This window comes from Denticeps clupeoides, chromosome 9, assembly GCF_900700375.1.
Source record: "Denticeps clupeoides chromosome 9, fDenClu1.1, whole genome shotgun sequence".
NCBI lineage: Eukaryota > Metazoa > Chordata > Actinopteri > Clupeiformes > Denticipitidae > Denticeps > Denticeps clupeoides.
Window position 1 is genome coordinate 4,841,910 of NC_041715.1, and position 20,112 is coordinate 4,862,021.

The 20,112-nt window shown below is 49.1% G+C and overlaps 1 protein-coding gene and 1 long non-coding RNA gene across 3 annotated transcripts; one reads left to right on the plus strand and one right to left on the minus strand.

Moving 5' to 3' along the window:
- Positions 1-336: 336 nt before the first annotated feature.
- Positions 337-18,613, plus strand: rbms1b (RNA binding motif, single stranded interacting protein 1b). 2 transcript variants are annotated; one of them, XM_028991567.1, is made up of 13 exons: positions 337-693; positions 4,706-4,878; positions 8,065-8,123; positions 9,182-9,348; positions 12,767-12,924; positions 13,315-13,394; positions 14,595-14,710; positions 15,574-15,623; positions 15,747-15,834; positions 15,997-16,047; positions 16,867-16,977; positions 17,249-17,329; positions 17,440-18,613. In XM_028991567.1, the coding sequence occupies exons 1-13, from the start codon at positions 643-645 to the stop codon at positions 17,509-17,511; spliced, it is 1,257 nt and encodes a 418-aa protein (XP_028847400.1). In that variant the 5' UTR covers positions 337-642; the 3' UTR covers positions 17,512-18,613. The 2 variants fall into 2 exon arrangements, with proteins under 2 accessions (XP_028847400.1, XP_028847401.1); XM_028991568.1 differs by having other exon boundaries at positions 9,182-9,273; positions 17,440-17,511.
- On the minus strand, positions 11,997-13,013 carry LOC114796993 (uncharacterized). Its single transcript, XR_003750795.1, has 2 exons — positions 12,791-13,013; positions 11,997-12,589 (listed from the first exon to the last, which is right to left on the minus strand). It is a non-coding gene; the product is annotated as an uncharacterized LOC114796993 (long non-coding RNA).
- Positions 18,614-20,112: the final 1,499 nt, after the last annotated feature.

The window sequence follows — 20,112 nt, forward strand, 5'->3', positions numbered from 1 at the left end:
AGTCAGCGAGCGTAACTGCAGGGTGAGAGAGATACGCATCAGCTTTGTACTAGCTTTATGGCCGCTCTGAGGAATGTTAGGTATGCACGCTGGAACGAACCACGCGGGACACCGGCGAGGGGGGTGCGCCTGCGATCCTTACTTTTTCCCCGGCGACGACGAAGTGCCGCGTCAGAACGCTCCCTTAGATCTCCCGCAGCTGGCGCGAAGCGGGGCGAAGTGCGGCCTCCACGGTGGGGGTGTCGGGAACGCCCTTTTCTCGGAACCCGACCCGCGTCCACCCACCCCGGGGATCGGCGGCGGTGGTACGGTCCGCGGTGGGAGGCTCGCTCGGCGGAGAACTCGACGCAGATCAATGAACTCGGCCGAACCAGCCGGTCCCGGCGCGCCAAGTTGCGATCCGCGCTCCGCCGCCGATTTGGTTTTTTTTTTCTCCGCCGACAAGCGCACTTCTCCCCGGGGGTGAGCGGGCGACACGGAGCCCGCGGGCCGCGAACCGGCCTAATCTATGGTTTTATCTCGTTAAAACTTTGCCGGCCGAGCCTCTGGATGCGGACGAACATAGTTCGGTAAAGAGAGAGAGAGAGAGAGAGAGAGACGGAGAGGAAATCGCCCGTCAGGACGGAATTCGAACCGAGGAAGATGATTTTTGCGAACACCGGGAACCCGATGCGGACTACTTATCGTAAGCAGGTAACAAAAAAAAAAAAAACCGCCCCGCATTTCTGGCGTTGTTGGTGAATTGTGGGGGATCCCGGCGGGTCGCGGCGCCGTGACGTCCGTGCCTGTGCACCACCCTCCCGTCGCCGGTTATTCACGGCGTGAAAAAAGCGCGTCCGGCCCGTGTTTAAATAACGAGGCGTTGCCGTGTTTCATTTCTAGCGTGTTCTCGGTCGTGCAGCGAGGCCGAGTTGGACGTTTTACGATTTCCTGCGCACACGGCAGCCTGTGTTGCGTAAAGGTGTGCGTGGGGTCAGAAAACAAATCTACTGTTTATAATAAAAAAAAGGGGGGAAAAAAATCAATATATATATTTTTTTGTGTGTTTAAAAGTAGCCTGGCAGCCGTATGCGAGAGTGCATGGGAAGGGTCCTTGCATACGGTGCATCCCACAATGCACCAGTGTGGCCACCACCGCCTGGACAGGGCCGGGGTGAAGGTGGCCGTGCTGGGCCGTGAGGGCGAGGCCTTGTTACTGGAACCACGGCGTGTTTCCAGCACGGATACGACGGGCCCTGGCGGTCTGGGGCCGCCTGATAAGGCGCTGGCGGCTCCTGGTTACAGCCAGACACCGTGACCCCGTGAAAAATGTACCAAAAAGAACTATTTAAGTGGTCAGCTTTGGAAATGAAGGTCCAGCCGAACCCACATCTGCTCAAACGCTGGATTCCCCACTAGTGTGAAATTTGCCGGTTTTGTCGCTTCTTTAATCATTGCAACAGTTTTCGGCTCTTCTAACGTCATTAATTCCAATAATAACACCGCGTTCCGCTGGAACTAACGCACATATTCCACCATTAACGGCCAGTTCCAGCTACCAGGGTCCTGGACTGGAGTTTTGACCCATTCATTGTCATTTTTTTTTTTTTTTTTTTGTGCATCTATTATTTTTTTGGGGCAGTGGTGGCCTAGCGGTTAAGGAAGCGGCCCTGTAATCAGAAGGTTGCCGGTTCGAATCCCGAGCCGCCGAGGTGTCACTGAGCAAAGCACCGTCCCCACACACTGCTCCCCGGGCGCCTGTCATGGCCGCCCACTGCTCACTCAGGGTGATGGGTTAAATGCAGAGGACAAATTTCACTGTGTGCACCGTGTGCTGTGCTGCTGTGTATCACATGTGACAATCACTTCACTTATTGTTACGTTACATTTTTATTGTTGTCAAAGGCAACAATGTTCATTCTTCTTTTATGAAGTGATTGTCATTGTGATACACAGCAGCACAGCACACGGTGCACACAGTGAAATCTGTCCTCTGCATTTAACCCGTCACCCTGAGTGGCACCTGAGTGGCACCTTGGCGGATCGGGATTCGAACCGGCGACCTTCTGATTACGGGGCCGCTTGGCCACCACTGGCCCATAAAACATCTCTCTGACGTCTGTACTTGTTACAGTGACAATACAGACATTGTGATAATGACAGAAAGTGTCTCGTAAGAACCGCTTTTAGGAACGTGCTCTAGAACAGGTTTTTTCTGTCCTTCCTGTACGTTCTTTGCCGCGCTCGAGTCGAGCACGTCTACGGTCGCTCGGCGGACATCTGTCGGGCGTCCCGCCGCCGCCGCCACTGCGCGGCGAGTCCAATGTACACTGTGTGTCTCTTAATGGCCGGCCTGTCAAGCAAGTATTCCCGTCGCCTTGATGTGGTGGGATGATCTCAGCCGCGCAGAATGTTCCCCTCGGCGTGTTGATCGGTTTTTCTCGGGATCGGAACTTGTGGGTTTTTTGTGGGGTTTTTTTTCTCCTCCCCTTCGGAAGGTGCATGATGGGGGAGATACGCACGTACCGTTTTTGTTTTGTTTTGTTTACAATGAATACTTGCGTGGAGGGCGGAGCCGGCGTCCTTTCATTGGGAAACCTGTGCGTGCCCGCTCGGTGAACGCCTCGGCCGGGACTCGATCGCGGCCCCCTGGATTAATTTCCGGGGCGTCGGTCCCCTTAGTAGACGCGCTCGTTTCCAGAATTTTTCCTTCGAGGCCGCGCGTGAGTTGCGGAACGCCGAGGTTGCTCAATCCCGTCACCAGTTCATTCCTGGGATTCCTGCCGCTTCCTGTCTTGTGGTTCTTTTTTTTTTTTGCTGAAAAGAACGGGGCCGGTCGGGGTGGGTGGGGGAGCCGGGGACCGTCTGATCGGGGCCTGGGACACTCGGAACAGTCCGGGGGAACAGTGCATCTGCTTCCATGAAAAACCGGGCCGGATGTCACATTGCTCAATCGAGCACACAAGGGCCTTCTTCATGCGCGCGGGAATGAAGGGGGGTTCTGGAAAGAACCGTCCGTTACGTGAGAACTCCAGAGCCTTAGAGAGAGAGAGAGAGAGAGATATATATTACACACACACACACACTTTTTAATGACAACTATATATCGTGGTGAAATTTGAACACTGCAAAATCTCAGTACTGCGCTGTTTTTAAGGTCCTACTGCTGCGGTGTCTTCACAGGGTCCGCTTTGGTCGCGGTTGCAGTCGAATCGCAAGTTTAATCCAGAACTTGATGAAAGAAGCGTATTTTCATGTAGGTTGTTGTCTGGACCGTGCGGTAAAAAGGCAGCGGAAAACAGGCGTGATTGTCACTTGTGATACCCAGCAGCACAGCACACGGCGCACGCGGTGAAATTTGTCCTCTGCATTTAACCCGTCACGCTTGGTGAGCAGTGGGGCGGCCATGACAGGCGCCCGGGGAGCAGCGTGTGGGGACGGTGCTTTTGCTCAGTGGCACCTTGGCGGGTTGGGATTCGAACCGGCGTCCTTCTGATTACGTGGCTGCTTCCTTAACCGCCAGGCCACCACTGTCCCCTGTTAAGACACTCGCCGTTGTCCCGGGTTCGAACCCCACTTACTACCATCGTGTCCCTGAGCAAGACCCTTAACCCCGAGTGTCTCCTGAGGGGGACTGTCCCTGTAACTACTGATTTGTAAGTCGCTCTGGATAAGGGCGTCTGGTAAATGTCGTAATTGTAAGTGGAAACGTGGCACGGTACAGTGACGCCGGTGGTAATAATTAAGTGTCACGGCGAAGCAGCACGTATACGCTTGTAATTAAAGTCCAGTAGATGCGCGTAATTAATAATCGCGGCCATGTCCGTACGATCATTTGGCAGCAGTATTGGGTGCGTGGCCGGGCCAATTCCTTTAAAGGGCCAGCGTGTGGCGCGGCGACCCCGGAGAGCACGTCGAGGACGGAGCCGGATTCGGGGCGTGGCGTGACCGCCTCCCGACTCCGCCTCCCCGAGCCGGCGAGCGCGGCGAGCCCCTGTGGACCCGGCTTGTGCTGACAGCTGGAGTTCTGGAGGGGGCCGCACTGCAGATATGCATCACTGCGCAGGCCCCGCGGCGACACCCGCAGCCGGGCCGAGGCGTCCCGTATTTACCGCCGGCGCCGGACGCCGGCCAGGATTGGTCGCTCGCGTCCCGTTCACTCCTACTAATACAACCCAGCGCAATAAATACACCACAGACGCGGTGACTCCGAAACGGCTTCATCAGCAATAACGCCTTAATTACCGTAACGCACGCAACCGGTGTATCATGTTGATGATATTATGTCGTTTTTTTTATTTTTTGTGGTTTCATCCATCACGTCCACAGTCTGCAACTCATCTTGTGTTCCGGTGTGACCCGACCTGCAGATCAGGATATGAATATTGCGGCATGATGAGCTCGAGTACCGATGGTGTGTGTGTGTGTGTGTGTGTGTGTGTGTGTGTGTTTGTGCGTGTGTGTGGGAAATGTTCGCATATTTATTCCTGCGCCCGCGATTTAAGCGCCTCGTGCCGCGGCTCGGCCCGTTGATATTTACGGCGGCGTCGATAAAGGCTTAGGAACCTCGTACTGAGGAATAGTTCATCTCTGGTCCAGCTGGTCATGTGACGCGAGGACCGTCAACGTCGCGCATATCCAAACAATTTATCCCTACCGCAGGAGACATTAGAAATAACATTTTTTTTTTTTGGTTTGTTTGTTTGTTTATTCCCCCCCCCGGCAGCCCCCTACCACCCCGTCATCGCACCCCATGGCGCCACCCAGCCCGAGCACCAACAACAGCAGCAGCAGCAGCAGCAGCACCGCCGGCTGGGAGCAGCTGAGCAAAACCAACCTGTACATCCGCGGCCTGATGCCCAGCACCACCGACGACGACCTGGTCAAGCTGTGTCGGCCGTGAGTACGCGCCCTTTGACCCCGGAGGCCGCCGCGGCGGCGGCGCTCTGTGCTAAATTGGCGGCAGGAAAATGAAGGACGAGGAAAAAAAAAATACATCAAAAAAGAGGGAGAGAGAGAGAGAGAGAGAGAGAGAGAGAGACAGATTCGTACCGCAGAAATCGATTCCGCCGTGAGGCGTGCGCGCCGTAAACCTGTCCGGCCGCCGCTTCGCACGGGATGACCGGTTTCGTGCCGGAGTTACAATTCTCCAGCGCCTCTGGTCCGGCCGGCCCTGTGCCGAGGTTACGGAGGGAAAAACGGCGCCTGGGGCTGACGGGGGCGAACCGGAGAGGCGGAGCGGCGCACTTTGCCGGGAAGCATCCGTTTACGTTAATCGTTGTTGCGATTTTTGTTCGCAGGAATTGGTTTTTTTTTTTCCCGAGGATTTTCTAATCGGCGACCTCGGTCAATACGTCAATACAGCAATGCGCCGCGATACTTCCTCTAGTGATGCGTTATCAATACCCTGCTGTTCATTATCGGCGTATTGATTGTTGGTTTGAGCAGAAGTGCAGAGGGAGGAACCGAAGGCGATTTTTCAGACGCACAGACGCCATGATCGTCCAGCGGGAGCGTTTTGTGGGTTTTAAAAAAAACGTAATTAACATAAATAAGAATTGATATTTCGCGTGCGAAGCTAACACTATTGTTATTAGTATTGATACGTATCAATTGTGTATTTATTGTTTTTTTTTTTCTTCTGGTGACTGTTTGAAGGTGTCCATATCTATCTATTTATTTATTTATTTATTTATTTGTATTAATGAATTTTTTTTAACCATTCAGCGCTTCTGCTTTTACTCGATTGACCGCTCTCGCCGTTCGAGGAGCCAGAGCTCAGGGTCAGAGCTCCTTCTCACCCTCGGTGGGGATCTCGCCTAATCCACAAAGCGCTTTTACCCCTGGCTCGACTTCAGCGCCCCGGTTCGCCACGTCGGTGGCCACGTGCCACAACGCGGCCCTGTAGGCGTTACGGCGGCGGCGGTTACGTGCCGTAACTCGCAGCGAGTGACATCCGCGGCCGTCAGTAATGGGATGTCATGCGAGCCACTTACTCGGCTTCCTGGAACATTCCCGCTCTTCACCTCCTCCTCCTCCTCCTCCATTGATTTCAGCCCCGAGATAAAACGGCGGCATGCATTCGCTTTAACCACCGGCCGGGCAGTTTGAGGCGTGTACATTATTCATAGCTGTATTTTTAAGTCATTGATGGGCGATCAATACCGACCAGCGATCGTTTTTTTTTTCTGCTCCTCCTTCCCAAGATGCCGCACTGATCTTTTCATGATGCCAGTTTCTGGTCCTGCTGAAGTCTTTATTAATCGATCAGCGGCCCAGCAGTGGAGGAAGGCACTTTCGCTGTTCTTTTGGGGGTAAAAATATACATTATCAGTGAAAAATGACAAGACTGCACGAATGTTGTTAAAAATGTTTTTTTGGAAAAAACAAATTAACGATTCAGGTATTTTAGGGATATTAACTAGGTGATCCCAGCATGCTGAGAACATGGAAATCAGAAATCGCATACGAAGTCAAATTCCATAAACGCATTACATTTAATGGTTTTAAATGTAGTAAATAAAACTGCATGTGCTTGTGAAAATTCTTGTGCGTCAAGGACATTTTGATGATTGATTGATTGAAGGTATCTACACTTAGGTGTATGGCATTCATCAGACGCCCTTATCCAGATCAACTGTAGTGGCAGGGACAGTCCCCCCCCGGAGACACTCGGGGTTAAGCGTCTTGCTCAGGGACACAATGGGAGTAAGTGGGGTTTGAACCTGGGACTTGGTGGTCCTTGTCTAACCCACAAAAACACCATCTGAGCCCATGAAAATCCTGTCTGGTTCAAGTCAAACGGGCATTCTGTCTCCTGTCCGGCTCCAATGGACGCTGCGCGAAGACCTGAGAGCGGCCGCTTCTCACCGACAGCATCCTGCCTGCCGCGCTCTCCAGTCGCACATCCGGTTAAAGCAGCGCGCCGCACCTCACCATCTGTTTCCATCTGTCATTACAACGCGATCTGGCCTAGAAAGCACCAGCGTAATCCCAGGCCCGCTCAGGACCACGAGTTCCGTTTTATTATTTTATTTTTTTTACGGCGGCCCCTCCCACCGGGGAGACGCTCCGGAAGCGGCCCGGCTATTCCCAGAGCCGGGAGACGTCCATCAGCGCGCCTTGGCGCGACCTGGTCGAGCCCTGTGGGTCCATGCGCGGAGGGAAGAGATTTTTAATCAGCTTTCATCAATATGGACATTCTGTACCACCGCAGCACCAGATTCGCACTTTCCCGGGGAGGGGCCAATCGCAAAGTAGGTCATAGGTTGCACCTTCAATTCCATTTCATTAAGCCCCTCCCCCCTTGTTTTTCATTTTCCTATTTGTCACGCTCGTCACCACGTCCGTGTTTGTGTCCCTGCCGGCGTTTCAGTGTACAGAACTGGATTAGTTTTATTTTTATTGTTAATATCGGAACAGACGGGTCACAAAAATACAGACGTCGGCAGGCTTGTCGCAGGGGTCGCGCTTAGGTCACGCCGTTATTTTCTTTCCGGTTTTAAAGTTGTCTCGTCTTCCTTTTCATGGTGGACCTTTTACCGTTTAGATGGTACGGTGAAGCTGCCTTCACCGAAACCTCCTGTTTTCTCCTGGGATGAAAAAAAAAAAAAAAAAGACCGCTTTTCAGCACCAACACACCTTCCACATGACGAGGTTCAGATTTAGATGATCAGGTCATGCAAGGAAAGGTCTCCGGTTCTGGTTGTGAGTGGCCGGACTCGGCGCGTAAAGAGCACCAAGGAGAGCCGCTCCGTTCGGCCATAATTCGGGCGGCCGGCTGGTGAAAAGACCCACGCCGCACCGTCTCGTCCCTCGTCCCTTTCCTTGCCGCCCGTGTCCTCTGCTCTGGGGGGGTTTACGGTTCCCACCCCGAACGGGACCGTGTTCCTGAGAGGGGGGGGGGGGGGTTTTGCTCGCTTTCACGGCACCGGCAGCCACCGCGCGCATAATGCTTCAATTACAGGCGGCCTCGTGCTTCTCTCGCAACACATGGCGGCAACTTCCCGCCTCTCGAGCTTCGCCGCTGATGTCATGTGGGGTCCCCCCCCCCCTTCTTCCTTCTCACGCTTTTCTCTTGCGCAGGTACGGCAAAATCGTGTCGACCAAGGCCATCCTGGACAAGACGACGAACAAGTGTAAAGGTGAGCGCTTACGGCCGTTTAAAAAGAGAATTTTCCAGGCGTTGTTTACATTTGCAGCATTTGTCAACATAACATATGAACGTCCGTATTTCCCGTAAGACCGCAGCGTTTAAAACTGGCGCCGGTCTGTGGCGTCTCCGCTGGCTTGACGCAGCGACCCGCGCCACAAAAAGTCACGTGATGATCCAGGATCATCGTGGCTCGGGCTGCGCCAGCGTGGAGGAAGTGAAGCTTTTCAGGGACGTTTTTAAACACATGGCCGCCCTAGCCGGGTGGTGGTAGCCTAGCGGGTAACACACTCGCCTGTGAACCAGAAGACCCGGGTTCAAACCCCGCTTACTACCATCGTGTCCCCGAGCAAGACACTTAACCCTGAGTGTCTCCAGGGGGGGACTGTCCCCGTAACCACTGATTGTAAGTCGCTCTGGATAAGGGCGTCTGGTAAAAGGTCACGCGAAGTTGCCTTGAGAGTTGGAACCCCCCTCGACCCCTGCGTGGCATTTTCACCCCCGATTCCAGACCGCTTTTCTGGCCCGTGACCCCGCAGCGGAAGACCTTGAGAGATCCGTGCGAGCGACGGCTAACGGCAAAAGCTCGGGATTATTTACACACGCCAACCAGCGGTAATCAGACTCGCCCGGCGGCACGCGCCACGCTCAGCCCGCCCCTCGCCTTCGGAGGCAGAAAGCGCCTTCATGCAATCACGCTTCAACCACGCCGCGTCCCTGACCGGGGACGAGGCTAAATATAGCCGAGTGTCGCGTGGGCCAAAAAAAAAGCCGCGCCCGCGGTGTACAATGAGTCCCCGGCGACCCGGCGGACCTGCTGCCTCCGCGCTTTTCCACCGGCGCTCGTGACTGAGGCGGCTCGTCTTTACTTCAGTGGGACGGGGCACAGTGACCCTGCGTTAGAACCCGAGCGCGCCGGCGTTGGTCATGTGACCGTTAAGCTTTCGCATTAGCGTGGATATTTTTTTTTTAACGGTCAGCCCAGCATTGCATTATCATTTACGTTCGCCGGCGTTGCCATAATTAATTTTGACCTTTCCGTGATTCTAGGCTACGGCTTTGTGGATTTCGACAGCCCGGCGGCGGCTCAGAAAGCCGTCACCGCCCTGAAGGGCAGCGGGATCCAGGCCCAGATGGCAAAGGTGAGGGCGTGGCTCCAATCCTCCTCCCATCCTTCCTCTTTCCCTTCCACACTTCCCAGAGAATACCCGCCTCAGGTACAATATTAGATACCAATAATGCTCTTAACACTCACTAAATGTTTTTTTTTTTTTTTTTTTATACATTAGAATGTGTTTTTTTAAAGGTCCCCTGACATGAAATATTTAGCCCCCTAATACTGTGTCTGAAGTCACTTTCCAAAATGCAGCCGTGGTGCAGCATTACAGCCACTTTGATCCAGTCCCGCCATGAGATTTCCCCAGGACGCGCCGTTTCGGTGTCTGCCGCTTTAAATGCTAATGAGGAGGAGAGGGGCGGGACTAGCGTGATGGAGCTAAAAAAAAAAAATTGGTGCTTATTTTTACATCTAATCGCCGAGCTACTGCGATGCTTCGCACGTTTGTGAAGCCATGACGGCCGGTGGAAATAATGTTTTGGGGGAGGGGTGGCAGGTAACGATGTCATAAGGGGACAACTTCTAGATCTGAAGCGGCGAAGCTGAATGACGAATGACTATTTACACCTATCGTCATTTCTAGCCTCTGCAGGACCGTAGTCAGGCTGGGGGAAACTCGTGTTGATGTTAAATCATCTCACGAAGGTGACATGTTCATGATAGGGGACCTTTAAGTGCATTGTCCATGTTTTGTATTTATGTGCAAAAAGAGAAAGAAAGCGAAAGTCTGCATGGTGGTTTCACCAGATCCAGATTTACGGTGTTTCTATAGAAGTGACGTAAGAGAGCGTGTCCTCTGTGCACCTGTGCTTGCGTCAAAGGGGGAATGTGTGTATTTTTAAACGCTCACGCGCTCTTTGCTTTGCTCTCGGCTCCTTGTGGTTGCCATTTTAGTGACGAGTCTCGCAGGCATGCTGTCAGGCCGCTCTCAGCGCGTCGCTAGACTGTCGAGAGTGGCAGGTGGAACAGGCTGGGACACACACACACACACACCCCGCCGTGACGACAGGGTGATGCAGGAGGGAAAGAATGCTCCCTCAAGACGCACGGCGCGCTCGTCTGTCGCAGTGGCTGCCTGGAAGGCGTCCCCGGGGAGGACGAAAATCCGGATCGGGCCGGGCGTAGTTCAGTTGCCGGAGCCCCTGAGCTCGCCGCCTCGTTCAGGAAGCCGGCTTCCAGTGGGGACGTCACGCTAGCCTGCACTGAAATTAAACCGGGGGCGTGGACGACCGTTCTTGTAATAATGGTGCGGTGTCTGAGTAGTAAACTTTTATTATTTTTTTTTTTTAAGCTGCAGGGGGATTTCACATCGTTGCTCTGCAGAGGACAACAGCCCCTGTAATGAGTGGCAACGAGGTGGTTTACATTCTCGGACGGTAGAAAAGGGGAAGTAAATAATTGGAGGTTGCCACGGCAACAGGCCCTTGGAAAGGCGCGGAAGCGGAGGCCCTCGGAGAGCGCTCTCGATTCAGGGCCCCGCGGGTCCGCGGGCGTATTGACGCGCGGCCCCGCGCGCCGCTTAAATTTTTAATTAAAGCAAATCTGCTCGGTCCGGATCTAATCTGGACACGGGTCGCGAGGAGGGCGGGGGTCCTTTAAAGAATGCCGGGGCCCCGCTGTTTGTCCAGGTTTTGTTTGTTTGTTTGTCCTTTATTTGGCTTTGTGGAGGTTCGATATCAGCGGCAAAAGGGCTCGCGCTTCATTACTGCCAACTAATTATAACCGGCGAAATAAAAAAATAAAACCAGAATGAATTGGTCATTGTTGTCAGTGATCTAAAGCATGTTGCCCAGTCTGTACATTTGGGCGGACAAAGTTCCAGCTATACGTGACGTACACATTCATACACACATCTATTATTTAATTAAAGATTTAAAAATCTTTTAAAAATACTTTTGAATCAGTACAGAAATTTCAAATTTGAGCTTCTCATCATGCGTTGAGTCATTTGTTGAAGAACTGAAATTGAAACAGATTGAAATGCTGGTGTTATGCATGAAACAGCCTATTACTATTTAAAAAAAAAAAAAAAAAGTTATTTCAATTGAGTATTTCGGTTCTAAAACAGTATATTCTGTTCTAAAACTTGTCAGTTCCGCCCCTCCACCGCTCCCACCGCCAGGTTCTCTGATCACGCTTCAGTCACATGACGTCCGATGACAGACTGTTTTTCTGGTGACCCCGTTCAGCGCAAAAACAGATGTCTGATCTGCCTGCCAAAATAGTCCTCACACACACACACACACACACACACACACGCACACGTCTGCGCTTTTGTAATAAAGCCCGTCTAATGTCACTTGGAGGTGGGCGAGGGTTGAAGGTGTCACGTTATGAAAGGCTCCCTGTCTAATGGTCCTCCGGTTTGGGGAAAACCGTCCCGTTCGCAGGACGGGGGGGAAAGGTTCTTGCCGCATTTAGACTCCTGCGCCCATGCAGCTTGTATTTCCTTTGTTGCAGCAGGAGGAGTTGGTCTCCTTCAAAAGCAGCGCTGGGGAGGGAGAAGACGGGAAACCTGCAGAGAAATTGTACTTTTTTAAAAAATTTATTATTTTTTTCGTCCCCTTTGTCCTTGAGTTGCACGTGTGCCGCCGCTCTGCGTCATCCCAGAATCCACTGGGCAGGGTTATTGGAGCAGGGCAGAGGCCCTCCCCTCCCTCTGGGCGTGGTTCTCGGCATGCGGGGGCTCTAAAAGCCCTTCATTGTCCCTTTGTTGCAAGATGTTGATTTTTTTTTTTTTTTTTTTTTCCTCCCTCCTCGTTCGCCGGACTCGGTGGTGATGAATATTAATGGTGAGCAGCCCCGGGCTCCCAGGAGAGCTCTTCCTGTCTTATATTTCTGCCGGCGAAACGCTGGGCAGGAAATCAGCTGATGTGGGATGGAGGTCGGGCGGGGTGGGGTGGGGCGGGGTGTTGAATGCAAATCTCCACCCATCACTATGCATCGCGCCCCTTTTTATTAGCTTGAAACAAATTGAACTAAAGACGCGGCGATGGAAAGACGAAAAGTGGTCCTACCTAAATCTCCATCCACGGACACCGGAGGAATACGGATAACGCGTAGTTCGCAGCGTTTGAACGTGGTCGGAGACTGTGGCCTGATAGCCAGCCTGCTGAGGAGCTACAGCCAATGACAGAAGGAGCTTCTTGTTTCGTGTTTGGATTTTTGGGTTTCCGCTTGGTTTCGGGAAGCAATTGGTCCGCTAACAGCCTGTAATGTCTGGTTTTCTCAGTCGTCCATCTTCAAACGTCACAAGCGTTGCATAATTTTCAACGTCACCATCATATCAGATAGTTGTTTTGGAAACAATGGACCAATCGGTGTTGGAGTTGTTGATCATTCTGCCAAAACACAAATCAGAATCTCGATGACTAATGAAAATGTTGAAGGTTGTGCAGGCTGAATTTAGCATTGAGCGCATAAGAACCACCATTTACAGCATATACACCATTACAGTGAAGAATAAAAAAATGTTCATGTTTTTGGGGTTTTATTTTTTTTTTTATATTCAATGACAGCAACAAGAACAGGACCCGACCAACCTGTACATCTCCAACCTGCCACTGTCCATGGACGAACCTGAGCTGGAGAACATGCTCAAGCCCTTCGGACAGGTCATCTCCACTCGGATTCTCCGGGATTCCAACGGAGCCAGCCGAGGGGTGGGCTTCGCAAGGTGGGCCCAGTAAACTGAACGGCACATGTCGAAACTTACTCACAATTACCGCTGTCGCTGAGGATTCACGGTGAACGAGGCGTCTTCACTCTGAAGAATGGTTTCGTAATGACGAGGGCAAGGTTGATTATAGCCTTGCCTGTCGGCCAACTCCCTTTCGTCTTGCATAACGGCGTCAAATAAGGTGTCACCGTGACTAGGTGTCTTACAATGACCGATCGTGTCCCTGCTTGCTCGCACCCTCACGGCAACAAGAAGAAATGAAGAGATACCTCGGGTACACGCCCACAGCCCAGATTAAAGTCGACAGCCATTGATCGTTCGGTGGAAAAATATCGCCACCCCGTCAACACGGCACGTGCCATTTGTGGTGTTTTTTTTTTTCTACAGGATGGAGTCGACCGAGAAGTGTGATGCAGTCATCTCCAATTTTAACGGGAAGTTTATTAAAACACCTCCCGGGGTTCCAGGTAAAGAAACTTCTCACCCTGCACTCTCTGCATATCTCTGCAAATCATGGTACCATAAGATGCCGTACACTACCATCTGCATCTACACCAACCGCCGACATGTCCTCTCTCACCACATCCATAAACCTTCCACTCACCATCCTTCTCCCAAAGTACTCAGCGTCTCTCTTCCAACACAATCTCTCCTCTCTGGCTTTGTCTTCAAAATGGCCAGTCTAACGTCCTCCTTCCTAATGCTGTCCATCCTCAGCCTCTGTGTACGCTGTGACTGGTTACCAAGATAAGAAAGGTGCCACAATCACAAATCCAAATTTCAAAACTTCCACGATGCAGTTATTATGTGACTGACTTCCATTAGCTAGGTGGTTCCCCATCTACCAATGGTGGAGGGTACAGTTTGGTGTGAGAGTAAGCCAGAATGCTCAAAAAACCACATGCCACTGAAAGACGACTGGACCGTAAGAGACAAGCTATCAGCAAGACTTTCAAACACCAGTCACAGGCTGTCTAATAATAGAAAGGTAATAAGTCTATTTATTGTTGGTCAAGTCATCATTCCAGAACTTTCTGTAATAGATTTGTTTCTATTTTAACTGTAGATTAGCCAATAGTCCAGTCTGTATTACAGAATGTTCTGGAATGATGACTTGACCAACAATAAATTCCTGAATTTCAACATAGAAACTACTCCAGGTATGCAGTGGTATTGCAGGATAGGATCGCTAACATTTGAATATTTACGGAACAGAATAAATCGTCGTCGTTTACATAGTGTCTAAACTGTTAAGCTATCATACTCTATTGATAGCTTAATGTGTGTGTGTGTGTGTGAGAGAGAGACATTTTGACACATTGCAGACCGGGTTAACAGAACACATAGGAGCAAATTTGCTGTCAGAGGAAGGGAACCAAAAAGGGGTGTGGGTTCATGCGGGCAGATGGGGCCGATCTGTGGCCTGAGTCCAGCACGGCCCCATACAGTAAAGACACACAGTGGTTTTGTGTGGCTTTCTTTCCCACTCTTAAGCCTGTTAATGGAATTACTTGACAGGAATAGTGTCGACTGGCCTGCAGAAAAGAGTGGGGATTACTGACAGGCAGCTGCCAATTTAGATGTCTCTGCCCAGGGGGCACCTTGGGTTGACGGGCAGGACAGTGAGCTGACTGGACATTTTATAACCCTCTTCTCCCCCCCTCTAGTTCCGCCAGAGCCCTTGCTATGCAAGTTCGCGGACGGCGGGCAGAAGAAAAGGCAGAGCCAAAACAAATACATCCAGAACGGCCGAGCGTGGGCCAGAAACGGCGAGGCCCGACTCGTAAGTGGCTCCCCCTACGCGCGTGACACTACAGGGCCTAGGCACAGTCTGCACGGTGGTACACACACACACACACACACACACACACACACACACACACACACACACACACACACACACACGGTAGGCGGGGTGTAGCACCCTCGCGCAAAGACACACAGAAGTTCCGTCTGTTATGCTGAGCCCTGGGAAGTGTGTAGGTATGCGCTTTCTGCGCTGAGCTCGAGACCAGCAGAATCTGAACAGAATTCGCAATCCACATTTTATTTATTGATTAGTCGGTGAGTGTTTCATATAGGTGGCTTAATCGAGAAACATATTGGATATCTGTTTTTCTGAATTTCATTTTATTCCATGTGGGTTTAGGACTATATCTAAATAACGTAAATAAAATAGAACAGATTAGAATTCTACTTTTGTTTTTTTGGTTTTTTTTTTTTCTTTTTCTTACAGTACATACATAGACTATTGAATAGATCAATTCACCATTTTGACGCAACTCTGGAACAATCAATCGTTCTCCTTTTTTGCTCAATGTTTTTTATTTATGTTCACAGTGGATGTATGCTGGTATTATATCAGTTATAATGTTTTTTTTTTTGGCTGCAGTATCTCTGGATACTTAATATGTATTATGATTATTATTATTATTATTATTTAATAAGTAATATTAAATATAGAAAGAAATAGTGTGCATAGTTGCACGGTGCCAGAATGGGAATACCCCAGATTTTTGAATAGCGTGATCTTGGGTGCTTGCCGTCCATTGTCATAGACGGGTATGGAAGGGGTGAAGCGCCGTGGCTCTGGGCTGTGGACGTGCTGGTGAACAGTGTCATATTCTCCCGTCTCCTTCCTCCTAGGCTGGGATGACGCTGACATACGATCCGACCACGGCGGCGATGCAAAACGGGTAAGAGACACCAGGAAGGGACCCAGACGCAGTCTCCGCCGTAACACCACTGACTTTTTTTTTTTGGGCGCAACGCTGATCCGGGGAGATCCTACGTAAATTTCCATTTCCTTTTGTCTGCAGGTTCTACCCAAGTCCGTACAGCCTCGCCAACAGGATGATCACCCAGGCCGCCATGTCGCCCTATATCTCGCCCGTCTCCACGTACCCGGTCCGTACCTCCCGTACAGATCTCTACCACGAGCTCTCTAAGCCGTGTCTGTTGGTCCTGAGACACGTTCTGGTTTGCCTTGAGGGGCTCGCGTGGCGGTGGAAACGTGCGCGGAGCCTGAAATAGCCCGTATTTACAGTGGCCGTGTGTTTGCCGTTCCAGGTACAGAATCCTTCCTGGGTGGCCCACCAGCCGTACATCATGCAGCACCCGGTGAGTACGAATCCCTTCGCGCGGCCGGTGGAATTACGGTGGCACGCCTGAAACTGCCGAGACTCTCTCGCCGTGGGCGGGTTTGAAGGCGGGGCGAGCGAGTAAGGGACGTTTCGCTGAGTCACGGTAGTGTGCTCTGGCCTCGTGGGGGTTGGGAGTGCCGGAGACAGAGAGGGGAAGAAAGGCAGCGCACCGGACGCCTGCTCGCCCCGCCCACGAGCCACGACTGCTTCCTGGAAAGGAAGGAAGTGCCTTGCGTGGTTAATTTATTTATTTATTTATTTTGCGCAGCGCACATTTGCCGATGGATCCCATTCGCACTATCCAACAGCCGTAGACACACAGGATGCAAACAGACGGGGTCGAGGAAGGGGGACTCGTAACAGGACGGTTGCGGGTTTAAATGCCGAACCGCCAAGGTGCCACTGACGTCCCCCTGACCATGAGTGACGGGTTAACTGTACAATGACAAATATCACAATGACAAAAACTTTCACATTCCACTTTAGTACAGGATTTATTCATGCCGCACTGAGTAAATGTCCTGTATTTTTGCCGTTTTGTGCGCAGTAGGAAATGGGGTGTGTGGGGGTGCGAGATCGCAGCTTCCTGTGTAAGGACGAGGGCTGAAGGCACCATTTGCTGTGGCCTTTTTTTTTTTTTTTTTTTTTTTTTTTTTTCTACGGGAGAGAACCACAGTTCTAGAACGTAAAAGTCCTTTCCGAACACTTCCCCTCCCCTTTTTTTTTTTTTTTTTTTTTTTTTTTAAGTCTGTGTTTGTTTCTCTCCTCTCACCTCCTGCACCCGTCTGTGTTCCAGGGAGCGGTCATATCGCCCTCTATAGACCACTCCATGTCGCTGCAGCCGGCGTCCATGATGAGCCCCCTCACGCAACAGATGAGCCACCTCTCCCTGGGCAGCACAGGAACGGTGAGCCGAGCTCCTGGGGTTACCTGCAGGGTGTCGGGCGGCGGTGAGTCAGCAGGAGTCCGCTGCTGACCTCGCGCGTCCTGCTCGCACGCAACTTTAGACGTGGAGGTGACATCAGAATATTGACCATATCATCCCCGGCAACAAGACAACATTATAGCAGCTTTCGTTTTTTTTTAATTCAAATATGATTCTTAATTTGAAAGTGATTTGTATATTATTATTATTATTATTATTAAATGTTCACTATTAATATGTCTTTGTTTTGCAGTTCATGCCATCTAGCACAGCGATGCCCGGAGCCTATATTCCCCAGTACGCGCCTCTGCAGACGGCCGCTGTCTCGGTGGAGGTGTGTATATCTTTTGTTTGGTTGCCTTGTTACTCTGGTTACACTCTTCATATTTAGCATTGTTTATTATGCGGGGGGAAAAATGCATGTTTTTTTGCTTCTTTCCCCAGGACAACAGTCCGCAACAACAGATTGAATCGTCTGGGGATCATTCCCCGTACGCTTACCAACAGAGCAAGTAACAGCGAGGTACAAAACACACACAGTGTCGCCGAAGGACCCCGCCCCCTCCCTCGGCGAAGCGTTTATGTCTTTCGGTTGCAGATGTGGGTGAGCACTGGGTAACAGCTAATATACAATCACACCTTCTTCAAATGAAATGTGGACCCATCAGGATCTCTCCACACCTCCTTCGAGTGTAGTGTCTGAAACGGCGAAGAGTCAAAGATTAAATTGAATTTCATCAAAGAAAACGCGAACTCTCAATGAAAAAAAAAAAAAAAAAAAAAAAAAGGAAAATTTTTTATTTTATTAATAGAACGTTTATTTTTTAACAAAGATTGTCACATGAATGCAAAAACTCTGAAGACAGAGGATTATTGGACTGGTGTTTAAGGTGCATGACTTTTTAAAGAATATATTTTTATTTTATGATTTTAAGTATTTTCTTTCTTATTTTCTTTTTTTTTTTCAATTGAATATTTTTTTAGCCGGAAAATGCTGTTTTTGTGCTTGCTGTGTGAGTGTTGCTATGGTGATGTGTTACGTGTCTCTTAAAATGTAAAAATTATTTGATTTTCTTTTTCTGTCTTATCATACAATTTGCCTTAAGACTTTTCATACAGTAGCTGCATAAGTGAGTTTTTTGGAAGCTAGAAGCAAAAAATAATGTTATTGCCTTGTAATTCAGCTGAATAGGGCTTTTTTTCCATTCTTCTTCAAAAACTAACAAAAAAAACTAACAATGAAAAGATGATTTCATTTGCTGTGGTTTGGTGTTTTTGCATCTCCTCCTTATCCCCTGTAGAGCTTTTAGATTTGAAACCTTTTCTGAGTGACGATTGCTTGAATCTGATAGTTTTTTTTTTTTTTATATATATATATATATGAGTTGTTCTAATCAGAGGTCCGTCCGAGACTCTGGTTGTTTGATTGTGGTAGAAATTCTGCTGGATGAACTAGTTTTTGAATCTTGTCTTCATAGGTAACTTGGTGTTCGTAGTTTAGCTTGTTGGGGGCTTTCAGGGTTGAAGGGGTCCGTTTCTGTTTATATATTTTTTTTATTTTTTAAGATTAAGATTTTTTTTTTGTTGTTGGGGGGAGGACTTGTCGTGCTGTCATTTCTGCAGAATCTTTTTTTTTTTTTTTTTTTTTTTTTTTTTTTTTTGTCTCGAAGCCTTCCATTACACCACAAGCTTTAGACAACCGGTGATTTGTGTAGAATTTTGTAAGCTAACAAACTTTGCACTTTCAAGTCAAAGTTTACTTCACCAAAGACAGCGAACTGGTAAATGATGGCAAATCTTTCCAACGTTCCTCTTCAAACCGGATAAAAAAAATGTTGATTATATTTATTGGTTTTCACGTTTGTTTTATTTTTGAGAATGTGCCTTTTTTTGTCTCAGTTGACTTGTTCACATATGGACACAAGAACCATGAAGGAAGATTTGGATCCATCAAGTTTAATCACTACAAGGAGACAAACACACGCAGTGATGAAGACCGGGTGAAGTTGTGGAATGAAGAACGTTAGATGGAATTTTTTTTTTTTTTTTTACTGCCCCGCATTTTTTACCCGCAGGTAATGATCGTACTGGGGAAAAGAAGAAAAAAGAACAAGCTTTATATGAATTAAGTTGTCTTCCGCAGGACTGACTGTGTTTTGATCTGGTGGTCGGACCGACCAGTTATCTACCTCAGAGTTTCTTTGCTCCTTCGTCTCCTGGGCCGGGTTAGCAGGTTCAGCCCGTCCCTTTGACCAATCGCCATGCTCAGGAGCTGGCCACATACAGCTTTTCTGTCCGGATGTTTTTCACATTTTATTTCTTCTTCTTCTAAGTCAAAGGATTTTTAAACAAAGCAAATGTTTTTTTTTTTTTTTTTTTTAATGTTATGATCATTCTGAGGAACATTTGAACACATTTTGAGTTTGTCTAGACATTCAGTTTTAGATGATGAAGATACATAAGAAAGGTGTGTAGAGAAAATGCTGCTTGTGTCACGACAGACATGCGAGAAGCTGATGAAGTCCATGTCCAGGGCTGCGGGGTTGTGGTGTCACCTTGACAGAGTCCAGACTCTCGACTTTCCACTGCAGCTGCGCTTCATGTTTCTCTGTTTTGCCAGCAACAGTGTAAAAAAAAAATATATATATTATTATAATTTTTTTTTTTTTTTGCTGCTAGCAACATCCGAACCAAGTGCCATACTTCATCTGGGTCAGAGAGTTAGAAGACATAAAGTGCGTACAAGAACAACACCATCATTAAACGAAACCATCATGTTCTAGGCGACCATTAAGTTATTAGAAAACAAATTAATAATTTATGAAGAGACGTTTTGTACAGACTGAAGAAATAAAAAAAAAAAAGATTTTCATAAGAGATATCTATATGAGAGATGATTTTTTCTTTTTATTTTACATGTGCCACACACTTGCCAGTGGTAACTTGTATGTCCGGTTTAAGAAATTAAAAACCTTCCTTCCTGTAATATTTTATTTTCATTTTTTGTAGTGTTTGTTAAAGCAAAAAAAAAAAAGGATTTTCAGTAGATTGTTACTTAAGCTTTACCTCTGTTCAATTCTTTAAATAAATAAATCTTCACTCTTCAATCACTGATTG